The 27,379-nt window shown below is 41.9% G+C and overlaps 1 protein-coding gene across 3 annotated transcripts in view; it reads left to right on the plus strand.

Annotated features, from left to right (window-relative positions):
- Positions 1-26,018, plus strand: part of CBL (Cbl proto-oncogene) — a 45,774-nt gene extending 19,756 nt beyond the window's left edge. For 2 of the 3 annotated variants that reach the window (XM_030022085.2, XM_041125100.1), the window contains 14 exons: positions 5,700-5,846; positions 7,186-7,342; positions 8,866-8,987; positions 10,012-10,149; positions 10,982-11,069; positions 11,635-11,766; positions 12,196-12,399; positions 13,933-14,064; positions 15,197-15,574; positions 16,524-16,618; positions 17,181-17,336; positions 17,831-17,934; positions 18,453-18,635; positions 21,292-26,018. In XM_030022085.2, coding sequence (XP_029877945.1) covers positions 5,700-5,846; positions 7,186-7,342; positions 8,866-8,987; positions 10,012-10,149; positions 10,982-11,069; positions 11,635-11,766; positions 12,196-12,399; positions 13,933-14,064; positions 15,197-15,574; positions 16,524-16,618; positions 17,181-17,336; positions 17,831-17,934; positions 18,453-18,635; positions 21,292-21,572 — 2,317 coding nt within the window. In that variant the 3' untranslated portion in view covers positions 21,573-26,018. Of the gene's footprint in view, positions 1-5,699; positions 5,847-7,185; positions 7,343-8,865; positions 8,988-10,011; positions 10,150-10,981; positions 11,070-11,634; positions 11,767-12,195; positions 12,400-13,932; positions 14,065-15,196; positions 15,575-16,523; positions 16,619-17,180; positions 17,337-17,830; positions 17,935-18,452; positions 18,636-19,309; positions 19,417-21,291 lie in introns of all 3 variants that reach the window. The other variant, XM_041125099.1, reaches the window with a different exon arrangement.
- The last annotated feature ends 1,361 nt before the right edge of the window (positions 26,019-27,379 follow it).

The raw sequence follows: 27,379 nt of genomic DNA on the forward strand, positions 1-27,379 counted from the left end.
GAACAAAATTATACTGTGTCAGTTGGTTAGCTGCGAAGTAGTTGAGAAATATTGGAAGAAAATTTAAAAATCCTAGCTGGCAGTGGCAGAAATGGTAGTACCAGAAATGGTAGTACATTAACATTGCCTTGAGGTAAGAAAGGCATTTTAGTCATGAAGTGCATTAGGTGCTGTATGACTTTGTAACATGAATTAATTTAATTAATCGTGCTGACGTAACTGAAAGAAGCTAAGCTCTGATTAAAACCGTCCTCTGCCATTAATGGTTTTGCAAGACTGAGCCTATATGGTGGAAAAATGCTTTTGTCCAGCAAACAGGAAACTGGAAAAGAAAAAAATCTGCTATAGGTCTGGGGGAGGCAACAGCACCAGAAAACTCAGCTGGGGGCTGGCCCTCAGAGGGGCTGCAGCGAAGAACTGTGGTGCAAATGGAAGTGCCTGCTCGACCTTTTGACTTCCGCTAAGATGCGTGGAGCAAAAACAGTCATGAAGCAGGAAGGAAATAGCACAACCACAGCAGAGGGGGCACGGAGGAGGGAGGACGAAGGAACATGCCTGTTCAGCCTGCAGAGCTGCCGGCAGGCCTGGCCCAGCCTTGGGGAGCCAGCTGATTAGTAAGCACTGGGTAACTGAAGAAACAGTCTTGCTGCATGCTGGTTTTTGTTCCCCAAAACGGTTGCTTGAGACCTGCATCTTTAGACCCCTGTCAGTGTCAAGGTAGCGCAGTTTTACAGGCGAGTGTGATTGCAGCTAAACAGGCTCTGGTGATGTTTCTGGGTTGTTAAAGAAACGGTTCTCTGTTAACATTGTGTGTACGGAAGGAATAATACCTCCACACTAGAACTGCAAATGTTTTGTAGTAAAATATTTGGTTACTCTATAGAGTGGAAAAATATTTGGCTTTCTAAGTTTTCACTTTTTATGCCGTTGATTCACTATCTAACGATAATAAGCTGAATACTTTGCATGTATGTATGAAAGCACTTGCAGGAACATGAAATCCTACCTAAACTGTATCTGTTGCTCTGTCTTTGCATGTAACCACTGAACAGAAGCATGCTGTAGTTCTTTGTTTGAAGCTGGCACAGGTGTTGCCTTCAGCTCAGTTGCAAACAGTGAGGCGAGCCAACTGATGTGGCCTGTGGTCCCTGGGTAATGTTTTCAAAAGCACTTATGTGACAGGTGTTTAAATTCCACTGACTGTCAATGGCATTTAGGTGCCTAAGTCAGTGATTCCCAAACTGCTGCTGGCATATGTCTGGTGCAACTTCTGGTAACAGTATTTGTGTTCATTACTATGTTTAGCTAAAAGTTTGAAAGAGGGCCATCATAGTCTATAAGAAACATGGAAGATTGCTGGAGGTCTGTGGCCAAAAATATTTGGGAATCTCTGGTCTTAAGTCACTTGAGTATTCTTTGAAAATATTACCCTTTTTCTGGCAGAACACTTGCTTCTGTTTAGTCGAAGCAATGGAGATGAGGACAGTTGCTGATGTTACTAAAAATAAAATACAATCATAATCAGTAAACTTCAATATGTCAATAAAAAATGTTTGCTGTGATTGCAAGCATTTATTTGGCCTGTAGTAATTTACAAATGTGTAACTTGGTTTGTTAAAATTAAGGAGTTCACTCTTGAAAGAAAATGTCTGTCCTTTTAGCACAGCATTGGTAACTAGTTGCTGTATGTAAAAGCTAGTTACTAACATAAAACACTGCAATTTGCTGCTTTTTATGTTAACTTCCTGTGTTTTTCCTGTTATTTACCTAAGATACAGCTGAATACTTGTAAAAAATAATAACCTTAAGAAATGAAAATGTTCAGGTATTAGAAACTTTTTTGGAAACAAAATCCCTCAGTGTGTGTTTTTGTAAAATCATTTGTTTATCCATCCTTAAGCCTGCGGAAGTTCTTACTTCTCTTGCTGAAATGATGTGCTCAGCTGAGTGCAAGCACTTCCTGAAACTCAGCTAAGAGAGAAGGCTCTTAGGCAGAAGTGGTAAGCAAATGGACACAGGAATACACCTTGTCTTCTTGCAGTGTTAACTGTTGCTTTGTTTAAACTGTGCACTTGTTCACTTAGCTTCTTGTTTGAGGGTCAGAAATGCATTTGTGCTTGCCTGATCATACCCAAATTTTCACACTGTGCTGGGCAGCAATAGGAGAGTGTCTGCCTGAAATTACTTTCCTTCCATCTACAAATATTGCATACATTAGTTTCAAGCACGCTTAGAATTTTTTCACAGATAGCACATGAGTTTTCAAGCGCTAGCAAGTCAGTGCTAACTTGTGCCATATATCTAAACAGCTTTAGGATTGCTAACTTTTTAGTCATTTGGCATTAATGCACTGCTGTGAGATGCCACTTTACCTGCTCAGATTGCACACAAATACTGCATGCTAACCCTCAAGGACATGATTCAGAATTTAATTCTTACCAATTACTTGCATGTTAGTGTAACAAAATAATTAGCAGTTTTTGCTCAAGCATCTGTTTTCATAAACTTAGTAAAAACAAATACCATCTCTTTTTTCGCTTGAGTTGTAGATGGATTAAATGATTCATAATAGTATGGTGTTTTCTTTTTTTCTTGCACTGCCATAAACTGTCATATTTTCTGTCATTTTATGGAAGTGGGGACTTTCAGAAGACAGCTTGGGGAACAAGTTCTGCAGCTAGAACCCCTGATTTGCAATTTTTGTAGTCTTTGTCAGCTAAAGGCATTGCAGGGACATGGTGGGAGCCTACCCTCTCTGGAGGGAGGGAGGGAGTTGGGGTGTGTTGACAGTTAAATCATCTTTTCTGTAGGATTAGCCAGTGGCTTTGCCTCAGAATCTGAGCCTTCCCCTGGCAAATGTGAAGTTGCTTATGTGCTACTGGAAAGAGGAATATGCAACTTTTGGATTACTTAACATTACACCAGGGTGGGGAGATGCACAGATACTACTGATAAGGTAACAGCCTCATTTTGTACTGCTGCAGCTTCTTTGTGTATCCATACATCTAGGTCCTGAGCCACTGATAATCTTAAATGTGATTGGGATCACACAGGAAGCCGTTACTTTGCTGTTCGGATACAGCTTAGTTTTTCCTACACACAGGATCCTGTATAATTTTTCTTAAGACATACTGTATAAACCTTCTTAAAATCAGAAGGTGAGGAATTACAGTAGCACTCCAAAGGTATAACAAAACTGCAAAAGCAAGATGACTGGTAATCGTGATACACTAGTAAGGAAAGGGGACTTTCTGACAGCCCCTCTCTGTGGACACCAGTTAACTGACAAAGAGTGGTGAACAACAAAGCTTTTCAGTCTGTGTTTATAGAATCAAACAACCAAATCATATAGCTGCTTTAAAATAAACACAGTTTGAATGTGTAACGTATCTAGTAGAGAGCTGCTGAATGAAGCAGCCTACAGAAGAGCATCTGGGTGGTTTTACTTATGTTGATCGTGAGCACCTGTTGTTATCGCACATGTATGAAATGACAAAACCCAGCATCCCTTGCTGTATAGCTGGCACCTTCTATAAACACTTTGAGCAGCTTGCATTGCTGAGACACAAATTAAAATGTAGTTGAATAAATAAGGGGAAGAGAGGAGAGCTACTGTCAAAGAAGATTTATCGGTTTGAGTCCTGTATACCTTCTAGTCTGCCCAGACCATATCATAGTATGGAGGAAGGGCTCCTGTGGAGCTGAGTAAATGGTAGAATATATGTCAAGCAAAGTAGGTAAATTCCAATTGAGTTTAGACTCTATGAGTATGACATGGAGCTAAAAACCTAAGCCCAAATGTCCAGGGAATTTTTGCAGAAAGGCTGGAGATAGTTACCTATCTCCTTTAGCTGGAGGTCAGTTCTGCAATCAGGCTGATTAATAGGATAAGTACTTCAACTAGGAGTAGCATATCTGGAGCAAGTGGTATCTGAAAAATGTCCAAGATGAAGTAATAAATTGGAACCAGTCCAACCAGAATACTAGAAATCAGTGAAAGGCTGAAACCTGGGGGGAAGCGTAGTTTGCTGCCAAACACAGCTGTCTTCAGGGAGATGGCACACTACAATAGTAGCATACTTAGTGAGAGCCCTTGGAAAACAAGACATTAAGAAAACACTACTTGACTGGGGATGCTTCTAGTCCCTCTCTAAATGGTTCAGTATTTTGCAGTCTGCAAAATAACTTGTTGCTCAGTGTCATAACTGAGTCTGTGCAATGCCTTTGGTGGTTAATGCAGTCTTCTGACCAGCTCAGGTCTGTTGGACATAGCTTGGAAATTGTCCTTTCCCACATGATACTCGTTCCTTCTTTTACCTTCAAGAATGTGATGTGGGGGTGAAAGAAAGCCTCTGGCCTAGAAATATCCCTGTCTCTTTTCAGGAACTCCATTTTCCTAGCATCTGGAGAATGTAATGGAGTGGAAGAGAAGAGAGTCATCCTTTATTTGGATAAAGGAGTGAAAGAGGTGCCACTAGTGAATAGATTTTTTTTTTTTTTTTTTTTTTTTCATCTATGAGTGGAAGATGACCTCCCTAGTGTGTAATGGTGCTATTGTTTGACTCCTAAGTAGGAAGACTGTTATTTTGGTATTCCTGTGCTGCTACAGGCATTGATGCTTTGAGGTACCCAAGCTAGCTCTATTTCTGCATAGCACAGTTACAACATAGAGCTTACCTCCTTAACATAGTCACTAAGACTACAAGGAGGGAAGAAGCAGTCCTGGGCTGTAGTTTGTACTGCTGGAATTTGATGCCAATCCAATGCTAGTTTCTTGTGAAGCATATAACCCGAAATGCTTCCAATGGTGCTGTGTCCTCTCTGCTAGGCAGTAGTCCTCCTGTCTTCTATTTCTGGAATTCTTTTGCGCATTCACTAAATCTGAGGCAGAGAATATAGAATATCTCTTTTCTTCTTCTCCAACTTTCCCTCTCCAGTTTAGAAAAGGGCATACCCTGATGGACTAGAGCACTCCTGATATATGAATGTCATCAGGCAGAGAAGGGACTTGAGGTACCAATTTGTAATTCAAATTGGATAATTACTCAACACAATATGGTTGAATGCCCTGACCATCAAGCTTTTGTATGTAAGTTATTACCATTTTAGAAAAAAACTGCAGGTGTTTTGACCTTCCCTTGGGAGCTGGGCCTGTTATTATCAGTTAGATGTGCTCTGCGCAAATCTACTGTGTTGGGACCCTCTGGAGACTTGGAAGGACATTCAGTTTGCATGGTCCAAGGCAGCAGTAGTTTTATGTGCTCTCATTAGGAATGTTCAGACCCAAGAGCAGAGGAGTCTGATGAGGTTTTGGCTCCGATTCTGCTGTTACTTAATAGGTAAGGTCTGAATATTGGTTTTGAATGTTTTCTGTGAATGTATTTCCTTGGGCTGGGACGGGGGGGGGGGGGGGGGGGGGGGGGCTGCGCCTTGGCAATAACCTGCCCACCTCAAAGAGGTTATGCAAAGTTAGTCATTGTGGAAAATGTCTTGACAAACACAGACCGTGCTGATAAGTACCGTATGATGGATGTGTTCTGAATGCTGGATAAATACTTGAAAGGTGGTCCCAAATAAGAGAAGTTTTCTAGTCTGGGATAATTCTTGAATTTCAATAGGTACTATTTCTGTTTTGTTCAGAGTGCTAAACCATGTCTGTCTTTTCTGAAAGAAACGTTTGTTTTTGTGGTCCTTTGTAGGCGTAACCTGACAAAGTTATCCCTGATATTCAGCCATATGCTGGCAGAACTTAAAGGTATTTTCCCAAGCGGCCTTTTCCAGGGAGACACGTTCCGGATCACCAAGGCAGATGCTGCAGAATTTTGGAGAAAGGCTTTTGGTGAAAAGTAAGTTTCTAACTGTGCTTAAAAATAGAGATGTGGGAACAAACTGCACAGAGCACTGTGTATTTTTAAGAATTCTGTTTTGTGGTTCAGAAAGGTCTTTGTCAGATTAAAATGAATGATGGGAGAGACCTACTAGTCATTTGGTCCCCTCTCTGGGGTGAGGTACAAGTTTGTTCCTTCATTATATTTCCCAGTTCTTTGTCCTGTCTTGTTTTAAATGTCTCAAGTGATGGGTCTTGCCCTAGGAGACTCTTGTATTGTCACAGAGTTTCCCTTGATTATTCAGCTTAAATTTTCCTCTCCTTAATTTAATTCCTTAACTTGTAAGAAAGCTCCATGAATTATGTAAAAAAACCTGCTTTCTTCTTCCAAAGGTTACCGTGCCCCCAATATTACTTGTCCTTTAGCTAAGCCATTATATTAAATTCTTTTCATCTTCCCTCCAATTAGTCTTTCCAATCACTTAGTCACCTTTCTTCTGGCTTCTCTGAACTTTTGTCAATTTGCATAATGGCTTTGTTAAGATAGAATGAAGGAGAAAGTGAAGTGCAATGTATATTTTCGTGCAAACTGTTGAAACATCAGTTTTAATTTTTGTATTGAATAAAACGCTGACTAAATGAACTGTAGAGGTGTCCACAGCAATGTTTGAGGATGAAAGTTAATGGAATTGGGTACTGTTTTCTAACTGAGGTAACTAAGGTACTTCACATAAAGAGTTTAATTAGTAGCTGTCAGAACAAAAAGCAATAATATATTTACTCATGAATAACACAGTTGTCTGAAGCTAAGCATGTTCTTTCTATGTTTCTATTCCGCTTGATGTTTTAAAAGAAGGAAAATATTCCTTTAAACAGGAGCCTCTGTTTTGGCTTCTGATTATCTTACTTCTCCAGTTAATCGCTCTTTAGAGAATTGTTGCAGCTTTTTTTTTTTTTTTTTTAAAACTATCTAGACCTCTGCTAAAAGACTCACTGTTAACTCCTCTACCAGCTGCAACATTATGAAATTCTTATCAAGTGATAGTGTTGTATACAGCCCAGGGTACATACAAGCGTTAACGTGATAGGACTGCAGAAGAAGGGAAGGGAGAAAGCAGAGCTGGACTTCAGATTCCAAAATTTTGCATATGCAGAGAAAATTGGAGTTCATTTGGCTGCTAATTTCCTGCAGTACCGAGAAATCCTGTGCTTGCATAACATGAATAAATCTCTTGTGGCTAATTTTGATTTTTTTATTTTCTTCTCTTCCATTATCATGAGGTGCATACTCACAAAAAAAATATGTAAGGTGCTGGTCTTCAGCATATCACATTTACAGATGGCTTGGTTTTCCCCAGGACTATTGTTCCTTGGAAGAGCTTCCGTCAGGCCTTGCATGAAGTGCATCCAATCAGTTCAGGGCTGGAAGCCATGGCCCTGAAGTCAACAATTGACTTGACGTGCAATGACTACATTTCAGTATTTGAATTTGATATCTTCACACGACTTTTTCAGGTAGGAATTGAGGAACATGAATCACTTGAAATGTGTCTCAGTGCTTCAGGTTAGACTCTTTTTCCCAGGACAAACTGTATTTTACACACTCAAATGACATTACTTAGGCTGTAAGGGATTTGGTCACCTTGCCCTTCATCCCCTAAACAGCTCTAATAATACTTAGGACCCTATATTGCAGTAAAAGTGTGTGATACTTCTGGTTGTAGAAAAAAAATTGTCTAAATATATACTGCAACTCTAAGGCACATTCACTATCCTCCCATGAATCAGTTTTTCCCTTTCAAAGGTCACTTTTAGACTGAAGTTCTGATAGAACTTCTGTAAGCCAGGAAATGTGAAGCTTAGTTTTATCAATCTGTCTTTCCTTGTCCTTTCTTTCTTGTCAGATTTATTTTCTGTATGGGGGGTTGCTCAGAATGGAGCACAAGCATGGAAGTTTGGGCTTCCTAGCTTTTGAACTGACACAGCCAGGATGTTGTGGACATGTCTGTGTTCTGTGCACGAGAAATATCTGTATTACTGAAGTGATATTAATAGTAGGTAAAATTCCAACCCACAGTCTTTAATAGTGCTAAACTCAAATACACGGCTTCTGATGGTGCAATTGGGTATTTACAAGAACAAACACTTACTTCTTTGGCTCTGACTTGCCTTTTCCCATGTGATAGGGTGGGTTGTAATTAAGATATGCCTCGATGAAAAATTCCCATGTTTGGTGTTGCAATGTAGCTGATCTCATTCAGTACTTTTTCCAACTATAGTACATAAAGAGCAAGTTAAGAATTGCTGCAGTTTCTAAGAGATGCACAGTTCTTAGGGAGAGATAATATCTTCTTTTAGACAAGTTGAGAAATTTGGGAAAAATGGATGAGATCTAGACACCCAAGCTCTTCTCAGGATTGAGAGCTTTCAAATGGTTGTTATGACTTTTTGTACATCGTTTTAAGGAATATTTAACATGCATGTGCTGGTTTATTCAAATATTAGACTAGCCGCTAATCCTTGCCACACCCAAGTGAGGTTAGTTGGTTAAGGAATAGTCACAAGCATCTTACAGTGAAACTGAGACAGAGAGGGGAGGTCACTTTCCTGAGGCCGTATAGGAAGTCGGTGTTAAGAGATCAGACTAGTCATGGTTTCTGGTCCTGTGCATAATCTTTTTAAACTCCCGTCTTTATCCCTGTCTCAGGAATGAGTCATTTTCTCTGCAGAAGCAGCACAAATTGGTAGCTATTCTTGAGCTGTCTTTTTGTGACCTCACTGACTTCTCCCTTGGCATTTATTAAAGGAGTTTTGATTAAGGTCTGTCTTAGGTGATGTTTTTATCACTGACAAGAGAGAAACTCAAATGCTAAGGCTGCTGCATGAGAATGTAGGTTTTAGTTCCTCTACTGGATTTATGCTGGGATAAGAAACCTGCTGCTTTAACTGAAGAACTGATCCCTTTGATTAAGGAATATTGTATGTGTTGATACTTTTTAGAAGTGCATGGTTAATGTGTTTCTTTGTTGTTTCTATAGCCATGGTCCTCTTTGCTCAGGAACTGGAATAGCCTAGCGGTGACTCATCCTGGTTATATGGCGTTCCTAACGTATGATGAGGTGAAAGCCCGGCTTCAGAAATTCATTCACAAACCTGGCAGGTTAGTGCTTGGCAGCACTGGCTTTTTTATCATTCTTGCTAACATCGCTGATTACTGTGCTGACTGAGGAGATTGGTTTTATTTTGTCTTTGTCCTCCTTCCTCAGAAATTTAAACTGTGAAAAACCCTAGCTTGCCCTGTATTTGGAGATTATCCTCTGTGTGGTGACTTACCTCCTGCCCACCCCCACAATTGTCACAACAGCTCCCTCAGGCCTGAGCACAGAGGCAGACACTGCCAGAGTAAGCCTAAACGGTGGGCTGTTTAGGACCATGAATAAGGGAATGTGTCTGTAGGTCCCATAATTTTATGGTGTATATGCATAAAACCAGGAGAGCTGAGCAGATTGCAGCCCCCAGAAGCAGTGTGTAAGTTTGAAGCCAACTTCAGACAGACAAGGCAGCTGACCAGTATTTGCTCTGGCAGAAAGCAGTGTGGCAGGCAGAGCAGGCTGGCTGCAAGGTAATGCTGCAGCCTGGGTGGACTTCAGAGGCTCTGGGGGCAACACGTGCTTCTGTGGGCGTTGTGGACCTGAGCAGTTTTGGCCTACCTAATGTCCTGGGTAGAACTTGGCCCAATGCAACAGGGCTAACGGGTTTTTCTTTATGCAGGAAGGGCCAAGTGTTCATTTCTGGAGGTTGTTGTTATGCTGTTAGTTCTGTGCTGGTTTTAAAAATGGAAACCTTGTGTAGTCTGTTGGTTCTGTTGTTTGTTGGGGTTTTTTTAAAGTTAATTTGAACCAAGTGATTCTAATGATGCTGACTTTTCTTGCTCTGGATTCTGGGTTTAATTTTACCTGGAGGCCAGTGTTTGAATGCTTTTCTCACTTAGTACCAGATTGCAAGGCTCTCCTTTGATCTGCCTGGGGGTAAATTGAGGAAAGCTGGTATAAATCATCAAGTTATTCCTACTATTTTTTATTTGCTGACTTGAGATAGCCAGACAAAGACTGCCTACTGGGCATTTAATCTTTTCTGTCTGTTCCAGTCCAAACTGAAGTTGCTTTTCCTTTGTGTGTTTTTAGTTATATTTTCCGATTGAGTTGTACACGACTCGGTCAGTGGGCCATTGGCTATGTCACTGCAGATGGGAACATTCTTCAGACAATCCCCCACAACAAACCTCTTTTTCAAGCACTGATTGATGGCTTCAGGGAAGGCTTGTAAGTAACTTTATCAAAATGAAGTTTTTTGCCCTTTTGCCCTTTTTCACTGTGAGTTTGTTTTATAAAACTTAATCCTGTGGTGAGGTCTTAAAGTCAGTTGAATGGTAAAACGTACCCTCTGGGTTCATCACACATTATCTACTTCACAGGAGAGACAGCATGTTGCAGAGGTCAAGCAATCACTGTTGACATCACTGAGCCCCTTTTGGACATCTCTCAGCTCTTCCTTTTTATTTAGACCTTGATTCAGCAAAACAGTTCAGTCATGTGAATAGTCCCATTGATGTCAGTGGAATAATTCATATGCTTAACTGTTTTGGCACTCGAATGCTCAGACAGCTATCTTTGCACTGGAGAGCTGTACTGTCCCTTGCAATAGCAAACGATAAGTGTGCGTCAGTGTTTCCCTTGTCATAGATTCTTTTCCAGTCCAGTCCTTAATTTGAGCCACGGCAACTGCTTATGGCATCAGTGTTCTTACTCTGGATATTACAGTTTCACTATAGGATGATTTAAGAAGAGTAGTCTGGGGCCATAACGTCCTGTTTAAAATAAAAATTGATGCCAGGAAGGAAGACAAGCTTGGTTTTATTTTTAAGAATGACATGTTTGGGTTTTGTCCGACAGTAAAATTCTTCCAAAACTTCTTTTGAATTCAGAATACCTTCAATTCCCACCCCTCGCTTCTCACCCTCATTCTTTCTTTCCTCCACCATCCCTAAAAGAAACATTATATTTGTGTTCATGCGCGTGTGCCTCTGTGTGTGTATGCGTGTGTGTATATGCACATATAGAGAGAGATATCTTTTTTTTCCCCAACTGCTTACAGTTATTTATTTCCTGATGGCCGGAATCAGAATCCTGACTTGACTGGCCTGTGTGAGCCCACACCTCAGGACCACATTAAAGTTACACAGGTGAGCAAAGTATTCTATCCCATGAAATTGACTTGCTTTCGTCCTAATTTCTAGCCTCTTCAGCTGTTTATACAATTCTGTCATACTTGGTATCCCCCAGGCTTGTTTTTAAGGCTGATGTATTGTATTTTACAGGACTTGCAGAAATCTTTGAATGGTAGGAATGGGCAGAGGAGATTGCAAAGGTTAGGTAAAGCTTTATGCAGGGCTAACAGATTTTTAAGATTTTTTTTTTTTTTTTTTTTTTAAGAATGTTCTGCCAAATATTGTTTCTCTTGTGCCATCCAGCATGTCTTGAGCCCTGATTTCCTAGGCTGTTCTTGGGACACCTAAACGAAAACCTGGGATAACTTGAAGCGCACTTTTTTCAGAGCTTGACAGATGTATCTAATACATAAAATTGTAGTGAAATCTTTGCAGACTTCTGTTGTTCTTTGCACTGTGTTCTTGTGTTTGGAATTTATTTTTTTTTTTACTGCAAATCTTGTGTTGGGTTTCTTGTAGCTATGACTAATCATGCTTGTTACTTGACAGTATCAACCATGTCTGTCTATCTTTCCCCAAGGAACAATATGAATTGTATTGCGAGATGGGCTCCACGTTTCAGCTGTGTAAAATATGTGCTGAAAATGACAAGGATGTGAAGATTGAACCATGTGGCCATCTGATGTGCACGTCCTGTCTCACTGCATGGCAGGTGAGGCGTTGCCTCTTGTTAATCTATCTGAGTGAAGCTAGTCACTCTTTTACAGAAGTGGTATATTCTCTTCTCAAAACTGTTCAGTTTCCTTCAGGTATGGAGATAAGATAGCATAACTAAGGACATAAGCTCATAGTTCAGTAATATCAGTGCATCTGTGCCAGCTTCACCAGCACAGGGAGAAGCTGGTTAGATGCCTGATCTCTTAATATAGGAATAGGCAGGAGTGAGAGGACTTGCTAAAAAGCTGTTTTTCTAATTCAGAGGGAAAGTAGTCCTCATAATTGTAGCACAGTTTGCCTTTGTCTTCCTCTCAGTTGAAAGGTACCTGCCAAAAAGCAGGTTTAAATCTCTTTGTATATTAACTGTGTGTTGAATTTCTGCATCGTAGTGGCTGTTGTAACAGATTTCTTCTCTTCCCTGAAGGAATCAGAAGGCCAGGGTTGTCCTTTTTGCCGCTGTGAAATCAAAGGCACGGAGCCAATTGTAGTAGACCCATTTGACCCCAGAGGAGGGGGAGGATTATCACGGCAAGGGGCAGAAGGAACTCCCTCACCCAATTATGACGATGATGATGACGACAGAGCTGATGATTCCCTCTTCATGATGAAAGAACTCGCTGGTACCAAAGTAAGGTCACCAGAGTGTGTGCTAGTCGATGTGGCAGTATGTACAAAGACTGCATGTTCTCTATCAGTTTTTTGTGATCTTGAGTGATTTGTGTGTGTGAGGGTTGTCAGACTTTATAACAGGAAAGATTTTACTCAGTATGGAAAATGTGGATTTAGGTTCAGTTTTGTCAGTTCAGTTTACAGTGTCAGTTCTATTAAGCAATGGTGGTCACACTTTGAAATCTTTGGTCTTTTGTGGGTTGTCTTGAAAGGATCCTTAGAAGGGTGAAAAGGCTGGCTTGACCTACTGGAATGTAAGATCTAGGTTTATAACACTTCTCTGCATGCTTAGCAACGCTGCTTTTGATTTATTAGCCATAGTTCACCCATATCAGCAAAAATTCATCCATTTTCCCCAGTGATGAATACAACCAACCAGATATGGTCTTCCCAAGGTCCTGATGACTAATTGGGTAGAGGGCAGGCTATTTTGCTGAGGAAGTCAGTTTGACTGTCATCTTTTTATATGGCGTCTGATAAATTTGTATAATAAAGGTGTGATAACTCTCTGCCGTTAGTGCTACTTCCTGCCCAGAGATGTGTACAAGACAGGCATTCTTTATGGATGTTTTTTCTAAAAGCTTGTTGCTGCTCTTGCACATCTGCACTTAGAATTGTTTTACTGCATAGGGAAGTGGGTTTGAATTTGGCTCATTTTTAATAGTTGAATTCACTGAAATAAGCTGCCTTTCCTGGTCAGAAGGAATCCTCTATATTGATTTGCCTATGATCATATTTCTCTTTAGCTTCCACCCTGTGAAATAGTGTACTAAACAGTGAGCTGTATTCCTGGAGGTAGTTTTTGTATACATAGCTTGGGGAAGCAAAGCAATTTCCTCAGCATGACATCCTGTTGTGGTTTGCAGTAGGCTAGTACTCTGTATTAGTTGACATTAGTGAGTTCAAAACTGTGTAAAGCTTTTCAAAGTTAGAAAGCACTAGCCTTGCTTGTAAAAGAAACTTCATGAAAAAGAGAAAAACAGGCGCTGTTCTGATTTGTGAGGTGGAAAAACAGCTTTCCAGGGACAAAAATGGAGGTGTTGGTGTACACTAGTGATTGCTGTAACACCCATGACACTGTAGTCAAAGTAGTTTGCACAGTGGTGCCTGCAGTGATAAGTAGGTTTTGCAGCAGATTATGCCCTCTTGCGTTGAAAAGAAATGAAGCTTTCTTCTGCTCAGGGCCCAGTAAGGCAGGTTTGTTACTCCAGCAAAACGGCTTGTCTTTTATTGTGCCATTGCTAAGTGTGCATTTTTAGTTGTGTGCCACAGCTAAGCTCATTGGTGACATTCAAGGCTTGCTGCAAGTAAATGCAGTTGAGCTGTGAAATTGCCTTCATTTTCTGGTGTATGTTTGTTACTAATATAGTCATTTGTTACTAATAGTGATATTGAAACCAGTACAAGTCACAGAGCATGAAAGCCTCCCTAGAGAAAAGGAGTTCTGCTGGATTTTGTCATTTGTTGATTTTCCCATTCTTTTCTTTTTCAGGTCGAGCGTCCTCCTTCTCCGTTCTCAGTAGCTCCACAGGCCACCCTTCCGCCCGTGCCACCACGACTGGATCTTTTGCAGCAGCGAGTGTCCAATCCACCTGGGGCTTCCAGTCCTGGGACCACTTCAAAGGTCAAACACACTGTTTGCCTTTCAGCTATGATTTTGATGGGGCAGGCAGTAAGAGCAGCGTTGTGGTGAACACTATGTGTTCTCTGTGATGTCCCTAAGTACTTTCACACAAGGCTTTTTTTTCTTCCTTTTCTGTAGTCCTCTTAGGCCACTTTCCTTTCATTCCGTAAGAGGGCCCAGTCTGTCCTGAAAGCAAATGCTTCTTTCTGGAATCTGTGGTAGGAGAGTCCCTTTTTGCTGTTTAAAGGGCCTGTCTTCTCTTCACATTCATCCATGCAATTGCTAGAAAGAAGCTGGTCCTATGCTGAAGTACTTGCTCGCTTAGGGTGACTGGTGTCCTCCTGTTGAGCTACCAAGTTATTGTTATTACCAATATCTTCACTGGCTTTTCAACCTCAGCCACTGCTGCCTGTGCCCTTTGGAGCCGCATTTATGGGCTTGTGTTTTGTTCTAGCTAGGAGGCTAGCTGTGGGAAGGTGTCATATTCCTGTCCCAACTTTTCTTTTCTAAACAAATTTTTCCATCAAGCATTCTTTTTTCAGATAGAAAACTAAGGAAGGAATGAAATATGTGTGACTGGGAGAGATTAACTGGTTTTCTGATTGGCTAGCAGAAGGCAGTAGTGTGATCTCGGTAGTGCTTGGTCATTGGCTGTTGAGATATGGCGGTGGTTCTTCAGCTGGTTTGGATGAAGTAATGAAATAATGCTTGAAAGTTCAGGCAGAAGAAAATATCCATTTCTATGAATATTCATTGCTGACTGATGAATGGTAACTTGTATAAATAACCCACAATTGAATCTTTTTCTTGAATGATGGGTATCCTTTGTTTGGAATCCAATCTAATGCTGCTATAAGCTTTTTTTTTTTCCTTCAAGAAAAACAATCTGGGGTGTTTAGTGCCTGGCTGTAGCTGCACGTAGTTACTGTGTTATCTCTTCTAGCTGGTAGAGAAGGTGTCTTTGGAGGGTTAACATGTGGAGATGATCTCTACATCCTTTGAGATAATTTCTTGTAAAAATAGATAAAATGAAAAGCAAAACTCACCCTTTTGCCACCTGCCTTCCTCCTTTTTACATTTTGTGGCTAGACTACCTTTGTTAAGCAATATTTTACATTCTTCTGCCTTCCAGGCTGCACCTGGTACTCTTCACAAGGATAAACCTTTGCCGATCCCACCCACACTCAGAGATCTCCCACCGCCACCACCTCCGGACAGGCCACATTCTATTGGGACTGAAGGTCGACCTCAGAGACGTCCCCTGCCCTGCACGCCAGGAGACTGTCCTTCGAGAGACAAACCACCCCCTGTGCCCTCCAACCGTCAGGCGGACCTGTGGCCATCCAGGCCAATTCCAAAAGCCCCATCTGTAGCTCTCAGCCCAGGTGACCCTTGGGCTGGGAGAGAACTGTCAAACAGGCACTCGCTGCCCTTTTCCTTGCCCTCTCAGATGGACTCCAGGGCTGACAGCCATCGGCTTGGGAGCACGCTCAGCCTGGACAACCCAGTGGTGAGTAGGCCTATTGGAGGTGAAGGTAGTCTGTCAGGAATTAAGTCTTCCAAGGTGCCCTCTTCTAATAGTTTACATCTGAATAGGGCAATCTTGTGCCAAGGGAGAGATGGAAAGGAACTGGTGAGTACCCACCAAGGGAGGATAATGAGAGGACTTCCTAGGGAAGTGCTTTTGTGTCTCTTGGGAGCAAGGCTGAGATCCCAGTTTGAGCAGTCACGAGCCACAAAAATTTCATGATCACTGTTCACCTTTCAGTTTTGAAAAACAGAATGTTTTGTATTGGGAGCTGGTATGCTGAAAAAGTGTAATTTACTCCTCTCAGTTTTCAGTCCTATAAAACCTACACACAGTAGCTATGACTAGTTTAACACAGTAAAATCTGAGTTAAATTTGGATCTGTTACTATTACCAGTGTCATGCTGTGTAACTTAGTAGTCCAACATATTGTTCTCTGAAAGAAATCCCAGGCAGTTTTGCTTTCTTTGATTCCATTCCCTTAGTTTTTCCTTTTAAAACCTCCAGCTTTCTAAAATTGAAAGCAAGTACGTTTTTAGCCAGGTTGTCTAAGAAAATGACACTTGCACAGTTGTCATTCTGTCTCCATATGTGTGTACTTTTCTATATCCTTTTCCTCTTGTCCTCTGTTTTGGCCTTTTGGCCTATTTCAGCTGAATTTGCCAAAGCCATTGGAGTCTGAAAAGATACAAAGTTCCTGCAGGTTTTGTGTAAACAGGCAGTTGGCTACAGGAGAAAAACCCTGCTTGTGCCCTCACTGAGGGAAAACTGTCACAGAACTATTGGATTTCTAAGATGTCAGTAAATGCTTAGGAATAAATGAAGATGCTTCATTCCCCCAGAGGGTGTGTTGAATGACTGGCTGACAGCTTTGCAACTACACTGGTATATGTGGTGTTTCTGATTCCTGGTTTGGAATTTTTTCTTTCAGAGCTTGAACAGTGGTCCAACAACAACCTCAGAGTGTGAACACCCCAAAATTAAACCCTCCTCATCTGCCAATGCGATCTACTCCTTAGCTGCCAGGTCTGTTGTTTTCTAGCAAAAGTGCTCTTTTCTAACTTAGAGAATAGTAATTGTAGGGCTCTCTCCATGCTGGTGCCAGGGGCAGAATTTGACACAACCCTGTCAGCCTTAGTTTCAATCTCTGACAGATTCAAAATAAACAATCTAGAGAAAGTAGATGTAATCAGCATCCCAATACACAATCTAGATAAATTAGATTAAATTAGCATCCCAAAGATCTGCAGATAGTGCTGGTAGTTACCCTTGGCTGTGGCAATAGGAAACAGGCTACAGTTGCCACTAGCTCTTTTATGAATTCACTTCTGAGTTGGTCTTTATGTGAAGTAGGTGATGTATAATGTGTATGGTATTGTCAGCTTCCTTTTGCATAATGACTTTGTGCCAGCGTGACCTTGCATCTGGGCTGCTGAGAATCCTGAGAGCCAGGTTATTTCTTTAGACAGAATCACTGTAAGATGGCTGCTTGCTACTTCCACTGTGGATTTTAAAGGCCGCTTTGATATTAATTGGATTTGGCTTAGATGTTTTTCTGATGTTTATATCTTGTTTCTTCTGCCTCCAGACCACTGCCTGTACCAAAACTGCCTCCTGGGGAGCAGTCTGAAAGCGATGAAGACACTGAATACATGTCGCCATCCTCTCTGCCTGTGGTGCCTCCAGGTCCTGCTGTACAAAAACCAGAGATCAAAATGCCTTTGGAAATGACTCAGAGTTTACGGTGAGATTCTGTTTGTATGTACTGTGCTTCCTCCTCACAGCTCTGGGAAAGCATATTTGTTTATTAGGGTAGAGATTTTGCTTGCTGGGTTTGCTGAATTCCCCCACTGATATTCACCAGATCTAGGCTAGCATAGCTAACTGTAAATGAAATGTGACTACTGCTCTTTTGCAGAATCCTTTTCAAGTATTAAAGGAGTTAGATAACCACTCCCCCCTCTTTCTGCCAGTAATCTTTTGAGAGCAGCAGCAACTGAAATTCAAAATTCTATTAAAAGGTTGTGTTCTGGTGGTATCAATTAAATTCTTTTAAGCTGATATGCTGTACTGCAATATACATTACTAAAGCATTTTCTGGAACATATATTCTTTCACAGAACAGTGGTGATTTCACTTTGAAGCAGGGATCTGTGCAGAGGCTCAGTCACAGAGACTAGGTGGTGGTGGTTGACCACTGTCACTTGTCTGAAGGGAAATATGTGTTCTCTCCCTCAGCGTTTTAGACTGCAACCAGCAGACGGATGCCTGTATGTATGAAGCAATGTACAACATTCACTCCCAAGCAGCATCCTCTGCTTTCGAGACTGTCAACACTTCTGGTGAGTGGGTGTGCTAAAAAAACAACTGAGAAACTGGGGTACAATGAACTGGTCCCAGTCCCAGCTGGAACAGCGTTTTAGGCTAAATTAGATGTTACTTCTAGTCTAAATTAGATGTTACTTCCTTTCACTGTTAAACAGTGGAAAACATCTGGGTATGTATACTGCAGACTGCACATGGGGATGTTGTTGAGAACCCTGGATGGAATGCACTGTAAAAATACTCAACAGTTGCTAAAAAAATTGCTGTTTTGAAGATTTTTTTTTTTTTTTTTTTTTTTTTTTTTTTTCCTGGGCAGCAGTTGTCAGCCCACATCTATCATAAGTATTTTTAATGTAATACTACCTTCTGGAAAGAACTTCCATTGAATGCAGGGTTTTGGCAGCAAAACCTTAGTTCTGTGTCCTGTCAATGTTTGTGGACTACAGGGGAACAGAGTCTGCCTTGAGAGAGAGAGGCTCTGTTCAGTCCAGAGTTCTGTTTAGTCCCAGAGCTCAGAATGTGCCTCTTATTCTAGATGAAGGGGATCAGGCAGCAGCCACTGCCAGCAATGGCCCTGAAGAGTCAGAAAATGAAGAAGATGGCTATGATATCCCCAAACCACCACTACCAGTTGCTATTGCTCGTCGCACACTGTCTGATATCTCCAATGCCACACCTGCCTTCAGCCGAATGTCTTTGGAAAATGACCCTCTAACAGGTTAGAGAACACCTGAACTCTTCATGTTGTAGTGGGTACTAATGGCTTGCTATGCGTGTTTGAAACTTAGGTCACTCACTCAAGGTTTTTTATGTAAGCTGTAAAATCAGGTTTACAAGGCAGAATTACACTGTTTCCTAGGTGTCTGGTTTGGTTTACAACTTGGAATGTACTGCCTTGGTCATTTAATCACTGAGCTAGCAAATCACATTTAAAATCACAGTTAGGAAAACCTTTCCTCAGCTTAAAGGATACTCCTTAAGCCACTGTTTCCTACAGGGCATGCCTTTTGTACCAGGGCGTACTAGGGCATGAAACAGAACTTCAGAATGTTACTGTTTATCAGTGTTCCAAGTAAAAGATGACATGACTGACCTTGCACAGCTTCTGTCTGGCTCAGTCTTGGCTGCAGTTATTGCCAGCAGATGGCACAAGTGTACTGTTTGATGCTGTCAGTTCCTTTGAGCGGGGACCTAGTGGCTCAGCAAGGTCAGCTTTTTGTCCCTGGGGAGTAGAGGACATCTTATCCTCCTGGCTGCAAGGCACATTCTCTGTGGGAGAAACTAAAGCCTCGCATCTCCAAGAGCCTTTCTGCATAATGCTTGATTTATTCCCTGCAACTGCCCAGCAGCTCTAAAGGAAGCTCTGAAACTCTTCTTGTTGGGGACTTTCAGCATGTCTGAACACCCTGGTGATTTGCCAAGTAAGAGGAATGAGTTTCTTGTTCCTTCTGGAGGCAGGCAGGAGGCAGAGCCTCCTATAGCCAGGACCACTTGCCCCAGTGAGTATTCTGTTCACCTGCTTCACCACTTCCCCTTCCCTGAGCTTGCCCTTCTTCAGCGCTGAGAAGAATTTACTAGAGCAGAGAAGTTTATTAGCTTTTGCCACTCCTCCCTGCTCCCTGCCTTACTTTTTCAGTCTGTCACTGTGTCCGCAGGATGTGGTTGACCCAGGGGTAAGGAGGGGCAGAGAGAGCTCACATCCTGCTTGCTCCCAGATGAAGTACTGAGCTTCATCACTGACCATTCTTTGTTTCTACAGCCCTGAAATAACAGTGCTGTTGTCCTGCTTTGTAGCGTTAGGGGATCCGCTAATGAAAAATGCTGTGGAAATGCTTATTGTTACTGCTCTGGGAAGCATATGCAGTTTTCTGAAACATTGGATATTAGCTACTGCTGAAGCATGGTGTTAAGCAAGCCTGACTAGTATGGGATGCATTTTGGCAGATTTGTGTTCTCATGCATTATGCCCTACAGTTTAGTTTCTTAATCATTTACCAAAAAAAAAACTGTGCTAGTAGTTGCCCTTTCAAATTGACCCATGGTCTCTGAAATTTGATCCAGTTCAAGCTGAAACAGCTTTTTCAAAAGACAATTGGGGGGAGAGAAGTGGGTAGTCCTTTTTCTCAAATGTACAAAAAGCCTTTTATGTATAAGAAGCTTGTACTTTGAAGATGAGAGAGTTGAACTGCATTGTGGTTGGTGAGGAAGCTTCAATGAATTTGTTTCCTGAAGAGCCTTCTCTATCTTAGTGCTTTTGGTACAAGTTTTTCAGAAAGGCTCCACAATGACTGCTTCTTTTCTAACCAGTGCTGCAGTGTCCACTCTTAAAAAGGGATTGTTTGGACATTCTTAGTCTTACAGAATTGTCTGTTGTACACCAGTTCTACTGCTAGAAAACTCTATCTTGAGTGCCTTGAGGAGTTTCTCCAGAAGACAAATAAAACTTTCTTTAAGGTGATGTTAAATACTCATGCAGAAAAACTTCTTGTGATTTGCAAAGTAGGAAAAAATGCTTTCTGCAATGATCCAGGAGGTTAGAACTCAAAAATTATCAGATGTTGGATTAACACATAAAGCAATGTGTTGGAGTGTTTGGTGTCTTGCTTGGTTTATTGGCTATTCTTTTTTCTCCCCAGGAGTAGTGCATGATGTGGCTACTGACAAGTAACACATCTGAACGACTTAAGAGAAAAGGCAGAACAGGCTGAGCTTACTGATCTGCCATAACTGCCAGCCATTAGGTAGGGTGAGCTTCAGCAGGATCTCTTGTAGATGGCCCTGGCCTGCTGATGGGCTGGGAGAGGAGCAGACCCTTCAGAGAACACAATTCAGTTGCTGGAGCAATTGTGGTGGATGAGTTGTAACTGATAGATCTGGTTTTGTGCGTACACTCCCTCAGCACGCTGCAATGTGGACAACAGTTTTGTGAGGAGAGGTCAGCATCTGGACAGTTAGACTGGGGGTTGCTGTCTGATTCTAGAAGGAAATAAGATGTTTGGTAAAGTAGCATATTCTTAGTGTCTTTTTTTCCCAGCATGTCTCTGTTTCTTGTTCTAAGGCTGATACCTGAGCTCTGCTCACAGGCACAACATATATCCCTTGTCAATTTTTTCTATTTATGTGGTTTTATCTTAATAAATGAGCCTGATGTGGTCTCCTAATTAAAGAAAATCTCCATAGCCGTTTTTGCACACAAGAGGGGAAGCTGAGCTAATCCATACCATTGTGAGAGGTTAGGCTGGTTGGAGAAAGTGGCGTAGCTTTCAGTGGCATGTTTTTGAAGTGCCATTTATCAGTCTAGTGGCATTTCTGCTTTGTTCCAAGCAAGAATCACATGTCCTTTTTTGAAGTGATGTGTTTGTTTCTCCTTCCAGGTTTTACAGATGGCTCTCAAGTTCCAGAAAGGCCGCCAAAGCCGCTACCACGGAGAATAAATTCTGAGCGGAAAGCAGGGAGCTGCCAAGCAGGCGGAGCCAGCAGTGGGACCAGTGCGTCACTGCAACTCTCCAGTGAGATCGAGAATCTAATGAGCCAAGGTTACTCATATCAGGACATTCAGAAAGCACTGGTCATTGCACATAACAATATTGAAATGGCCAAGAATATTCTCCGGGAGTTTGTTTCCATTTCCTCCCCTGCGCATGTGGCCACATAGCACATTACCTCCACACCTGCAACTTCTGTGGACCAACTGCCTGGGCAGCCGTAGCCCAGCTACGCACCAAAGGGGAAGGGGGTTCCTATAGAGACTTCATGCTGAGGTCAGTCCTGCCTCTTAAGAGAATCAGTTATCAGGTTTTTGTGGTTCCGGATTTCAAAGCGGTGGTATGAAATGGAGCAGAATGGTGTTTTATACAGTGTATGTCTTGGAGTCCTTTACCCCTACCTCTTGTTTGAGAGAACAGATTTATTTCCAGGGTGTTGGTAGAGAAAGGTATCACAACAAGGAATCCCCGAGCTGATGCCCTGGAGGCTGGGGGGGAGTGTTTTGTGCTGTGAATTCTAAGTGAATGCTCTGAGAAACAAAGTCTCGAGGTCGGTGTGGTGTGTCCTGTGGTTCATGGTACTAGGTATGGATCTGTTAGCTGCTGTGTGTCTGGCTCAGGCTTTTTAGAGCAGCTGGGAGGTCACTTTCTGCTGGGAATAAGTAGGAGACCTTGGAAGAATCTTCCAATTGCTTCCTGTTTGCCATGGCATTTTTCCCCCTTGCCTGTAATAGTAGCATTTATTGCTTATGATTCAAGTCCTCCCTTTTTGCCTGGAGATAGCGTGACTAGCTTCTGTCAGGCATTTTGATCTTGACAGTGCTGGGAGTTGGATTTCTCTCATATGTGTCCTCTTGCCGGCAGCACTGGCAGCACCAGATTCCAGGCAGCTAGATGTGCTGAAAGTTTTGTGTGTTTTTGAGGGGTGGGAGAGGGTGGGAAGAATTTGAGTGAGAGCAAAGAACTGGCTGCTGCTTCTCTTTTTAGCCTTGAGCATTTTGTGCTTCGATGCTCAAACTTGATTGTGGCCCTGCCGGGCTTGAGCAGCCATCACTGGACACTCCCATGCGCTCTTTCTCTAGGAATGTTGCGCCTGGTAAATATGATGTTTTATTTATCTTAATTGCATGGTGGCTGTCGCAGACTACTGGCCTTCATGCCCATTCCATCATCTCCTTCAGAGAACTTTTGCGGGAGCCAGCTGTCTTTGTGCCAGGCTGTTTTGTGGAATTGGTAGATGGAGCTGATGTATTTGTTGGTATCTTACCTGCTTTACCAGTAAAAGAAATGCAGCAGTTCTCTGCATGGCTATCAAAACAACGTGGGGGCTCTTCTTTCCATTTCCATTACTCTAAGGTATTGCCAGAGCTTATGTTAAAACTGATCTGGGAAACGTCTGTATTTGTAAAATGATCGCACAGCTTTAAAAGTCAGTACTCGGCTGTTACTTCGAAAAAACCTGACTTGAATACTCAGCTACTTAACTCTGTTCATATATGCTTGACGTGCGAGAAGCGGATGGTTCTTTTTGAGAGGATGTAAATCATGTAGGGTACACAGATCACAGCCTGACAGACGAACAAGTGCTCTGTGTACACTGAGAGGCTATTAGACTTTTGAAGCATGTCTAGTATTATTTGCATCTCTCTAAGGGCAGCAGTAGTCACTAGGCAAAGGGTTGCAACTTGAAATGTTGGAGTGATTATGGCAGTTGGATGCAGTTTAGCCTTTTAAAGAATCTAGTAGCTGGGCCCAGATCTCAGAGAAACTTGCAATTGGCAGAGAGAACTTAACAAGTATTATCAAAGGGAACTAAGCTTAAAATGTTTGTTTTATGTAGAGTATAGGTTTCTCTCTAGATCTACACCTTTATAAATTGATGCAGTGAGTTCCAGGCAGTTTAAAAGCATGAACTGTCCCTCTTTACTCCCCTCCTTTCTGTAGTAAAGAAAATGTTCTCTGAAACTGTAAGGAGATCTCCTGCAACATTTGCAGGCTGTCACCACTGTTGCTATTTTGGGGCCAGGGCTGAAACTTGCAAATGCAGCACACTGATGAGATTTATGTCAGTGGGCATGGTGCTGTGCAATGGTGCAGAGAGAGGTCAGGTGCAGCCAAGAGTAGGGTCTGGCCTTGGTGAAAGTGCTGAGTTGCAGAGAAAGTGATGTCAAGTGCATATTGTACTCGGGGAAGAAGAACTGTCGTTTTTCCTCTGCCCACATGTGCAACAGTCAGCAGTATTGTGAACCAGTCCTGCTTTTTCTGTGTGAAGCACTCTGCCAGTTACACATGGCAGGCTTGGTCAGTGTGTCTGTAGGAGCTTCTAGAGAAGCAAGCCCAGCACTGATGCTGCTGAGGCAGGAACGTGGGGCAGCTCTGGTTGTTCTCTCAGTAGAACTGCATGTTACACTTGTGAGCCTGAGCAACCAGTCCTAGTGTATGAGAGTTATTTCCTGGCTTTGTCCTGGAGAACGAGGTAAAAACCCTTTTGTGACGGAGCACTACGGTTTTATTTCCCTCTTTCATATTCTCTCCAGTGCTGCCACTAGCTCCGTGTTGGGTTCGGAGCCACTTCGTTTCTGACTTGCTGTGTAAACTCAGTGCAAGTGTGTTCAAGTGTGGCACGTGACTCTTGCCACTGCCAAGGCTGTGTAAGAGCCAAGTCCAGCTAGCTAGAAAGCCTTAACTCTTGTCTTGCACAGTGTGTGTGATCAGACTAGTGATGCCCTGTCCCATACAAGCCTTTTTATTACAGGCTTGTTGTAATGTTAAATTAAATCCTGCCTAGCAGAGCTATTACAAGCCAGTCTTTGGGGTTTATGTGCTGAGACGTTTCTATGGGTATTGTTCCAGGTATTAGAGATTAGAGAGAGCGGTCTTTGTGGCATGTATCACTAATTTTTCTGCATGTGTCCTTTCTGTGCACTGTTTGTGTCTCAAACTGATTTAAAAAACTTAAGTCTTGGCTTTTCTTCCTTAGAAATGTAAGCCTTTACTAGTAACACTGAAGCGCAGCAGAGTCCTGACCATGTCTTAGGGCTGTGCTCTGTGAAGTCAATCCAAGCACTCTACAGTGTATTTTTCTTGTTGTTCTTTCAGAAAGGTAAGCCTAAGATTGATTTCTCTTTTTTTCCCTTCACCTCCTTGATCTTTATTCTTAAGAAGTTAACTTTATGATGCTACTTTAAAAAGAAAAAAAAAAAAAACCCACCCAAATGTCTAGTGCCTTTCTTAAGGGAATGCTGCATCGCTAGGCTGGATTTGAGTATCCATCCCTCTGTGAAAATGAAGAGCCCGAACTAGACAAGCTGTAAAGATGCCTTTGAGCGTGAGACTGCTTTGAAAGGGGTGAAAAGAAGGGGCAAGAAAGATGGGCAATTGTCACTTCAACTTTGACACTGTGTTTTGTAGCATTTCAACTGTGGAGGTTTCCTACTTTACCTGTTACTAACAGTGACTTGTCTGGACTGGTACTGTACTAAGCTTGGTGTGAAGACAGTAGAATTGTAGGACAGGATTGGTTTTGCTTGTAACAAAATACGAGTTCTGCTCATAAAAAAGGCTGGTTTTCCCCCTACCTGTCAACCCTGGACACAAAGCAAGCAGAAAACACTTTGCACAGTAAGAGTTGGGCACAAAATGTGTGGGACCAGTATGTGTCTCTGCACAGCGAGCAGCAGGTAGCTGTGGAAAGCAGGCAAGTATCATCTGTTCTGAACAGGGTTTCCGGCTGACTTAATATGTTCAATGCCACTGTAACTGAATAGGAATCTGAAATGTAACTGAATAGGAATCTGAAATGAGACATATCTTGCCAGAGGCGTGGTAAAACTTGTCTGCTGCACTGCCCTTGCGTGTCTGTCTGTGCAAGTGCTGCAACTTGAGGCATGGAGTGTCTCTGCTGGGATCCAGCAGACTTGCTTTCACTATAAACAGCTTTTCTGCATGCCCTTCACTGAGCCCTTACCTTGGGGGAGCCAGATAGGCTCAGAGTACAGCATGTTGCTTCCTGCACTAGACTGATTACATTACTGTAGCTAATCCTGAGGCAGGGTCATTACTGTAAATGTTTTTTTCAGTTGAGCAAGAAAAAATGCAACTCCCCGCGCACTTTCTTAAAGGTGCCACTTTAAAAATTAGTGGGGAATAAGGACACTTATTTTTAAAGTTCCTAATAGAAATCTTTTTTGAAATTACCGGTGGGGGAGGAACAGTTGTTCTTTCTCTTGAATGACAAATACCAATTTGTATAATATCAGTGTTAAAAATGTTGAGATTTTCACAAAATATTTTAAAAAATATAATAGTGTCATTAATATAAAAATATAATAGCAGTATTTAATCCTTTCAGATCTGTAAAGAATAAGGAAAAACAGAAGGTAAATATTCTTACAGAGAGTAGCTGAGCTTTAAGGTTCACTTGGTTTAAAGTCCTCATTTTGTTTGCAAATGCATTGTTAATGTTTAGAGGTTATACTAATGTTATTTATTAATTGTTTTCATTCTTGTATGCTGCCCACTAAGAGCTTCTTTGTTTGGGATTTCATTCACCTGTGTCAGTAAAAAGAAAACAAAACAAAGTTTTATTTTTAAATAAAATTTCCTTTGTTGTAGCATATTGTCTGTGTTGTGTTGGTTCTGTGAGCCCTGGAAAAAGAATATCCTGCTGAAGCTTGTCTCGCTCATCTTGTTCAGGGTGCCCCAGTCTGAGATGTTCAGTTAGTCTCCTGGATCTCTTGCAGACTGTGACTGACTTTGTTGCTATTTTAACTCTTACCACAATTATCTGTTAAATTGAAATTCGTATCATGGATACTAACAAACAGAGGGCAGGAAAGGTTTATATAAAGTTTATACTAATAAGTCTATTTATAGAGTTAATGTATTCTAATAGAATTGATTAATAGAGTCTATAATCATCAGGACATATTAGAGTCTGAGAATGACATTAATGGGTTTGTTACCATCCATGAACAGAGTCTAAGGGAGTCCATAGGAATCCAGTGAAGTCTGATGGGTTCTGCAGTGTCTGTTGGGGTCTAGCAGATCCTGAAGTGTCAGTCCCACTCTGCTGCAGTCTGTTAGGCTCCATTTGCCTCTCACAGACTCTGTTAGTACATTACTATAGACTCTAAAATACTTTTATAGTAACTGCATAGCATTTCTGTAATTATATATATTACACAATTGTAGAATGCAATTATATATTACATATAGATAACTTTGGATTTATTATATTTCCTTTATACATAGATAACATTACTGTTATGCTGGATATGGATGCTTTATAATCTGTTAGATGCTGTTGGAGTCCAATATACCCTGCTGGAGTTTGTGAGACTGGGAGGGGCCTGTGCAAGTATATGACAGAGGACAAGACCCTGTGAGGCTCTAACAGAATCTGTCAGCCTTGAATCGTGTTCCATAGACGCTGGTGGAGTCTGGTGAGCCTATAGCATCCAGCAGAGTCTGGCAGGTTCTGGACTCCGGAGCCTGGAGGCTCTATTAAATGAAATAGGCTTGAGGACAAGCTGACCCAGCTGACCAGCCCTGACCTGCTTCCCTCCCCCCCCCATATATTTGGGGTTAACTGATGTTACTTGGGGCCAAATAAGGACACACAGCTCACATGCGGTCAAGGGAACTCCTCAGACAAGTCACATTGGGGTCAAATGAGGACATGGGGGTCAACTGAGGTCAAGTGAACCCCTCAGAGATGTCACTGTGGGGTTAAATGAGGTTAATTGGGGTAAAATGAGGACATGGGTCAATCAAGATCAAGTGAACACCTCAAAGACTTACTGTGGATTTGTTGGGGTTAAATGAGGACATGGGCGTCAACTGAGGTTGAGTGAAGCCCTCAAGGAAGTCACCAGGGGGTAAGTCTGGTTAATCAGGGTCAAATGAGGACATGGGGATCAAAGGAGCATAAGAGGGGTTAAATAATATGAACTGGGGTCAAATGGGGGGGCACATG

Source organism: Aquila chrysaetos, chromosome 8, assembly GCF_900496995.4.
Source record: "Aquila chrysaetos chrysaetos chromosome 8, bAquChr1.4, whole genome shotgun sequence".
NCBI classification, from domain to species: domain Eukaryota; kingdom Metazoa; phylum Chordata; class Aves; order Accipitriformes; family Accipitridae; genus Aquila; species Aquila chrysaetos.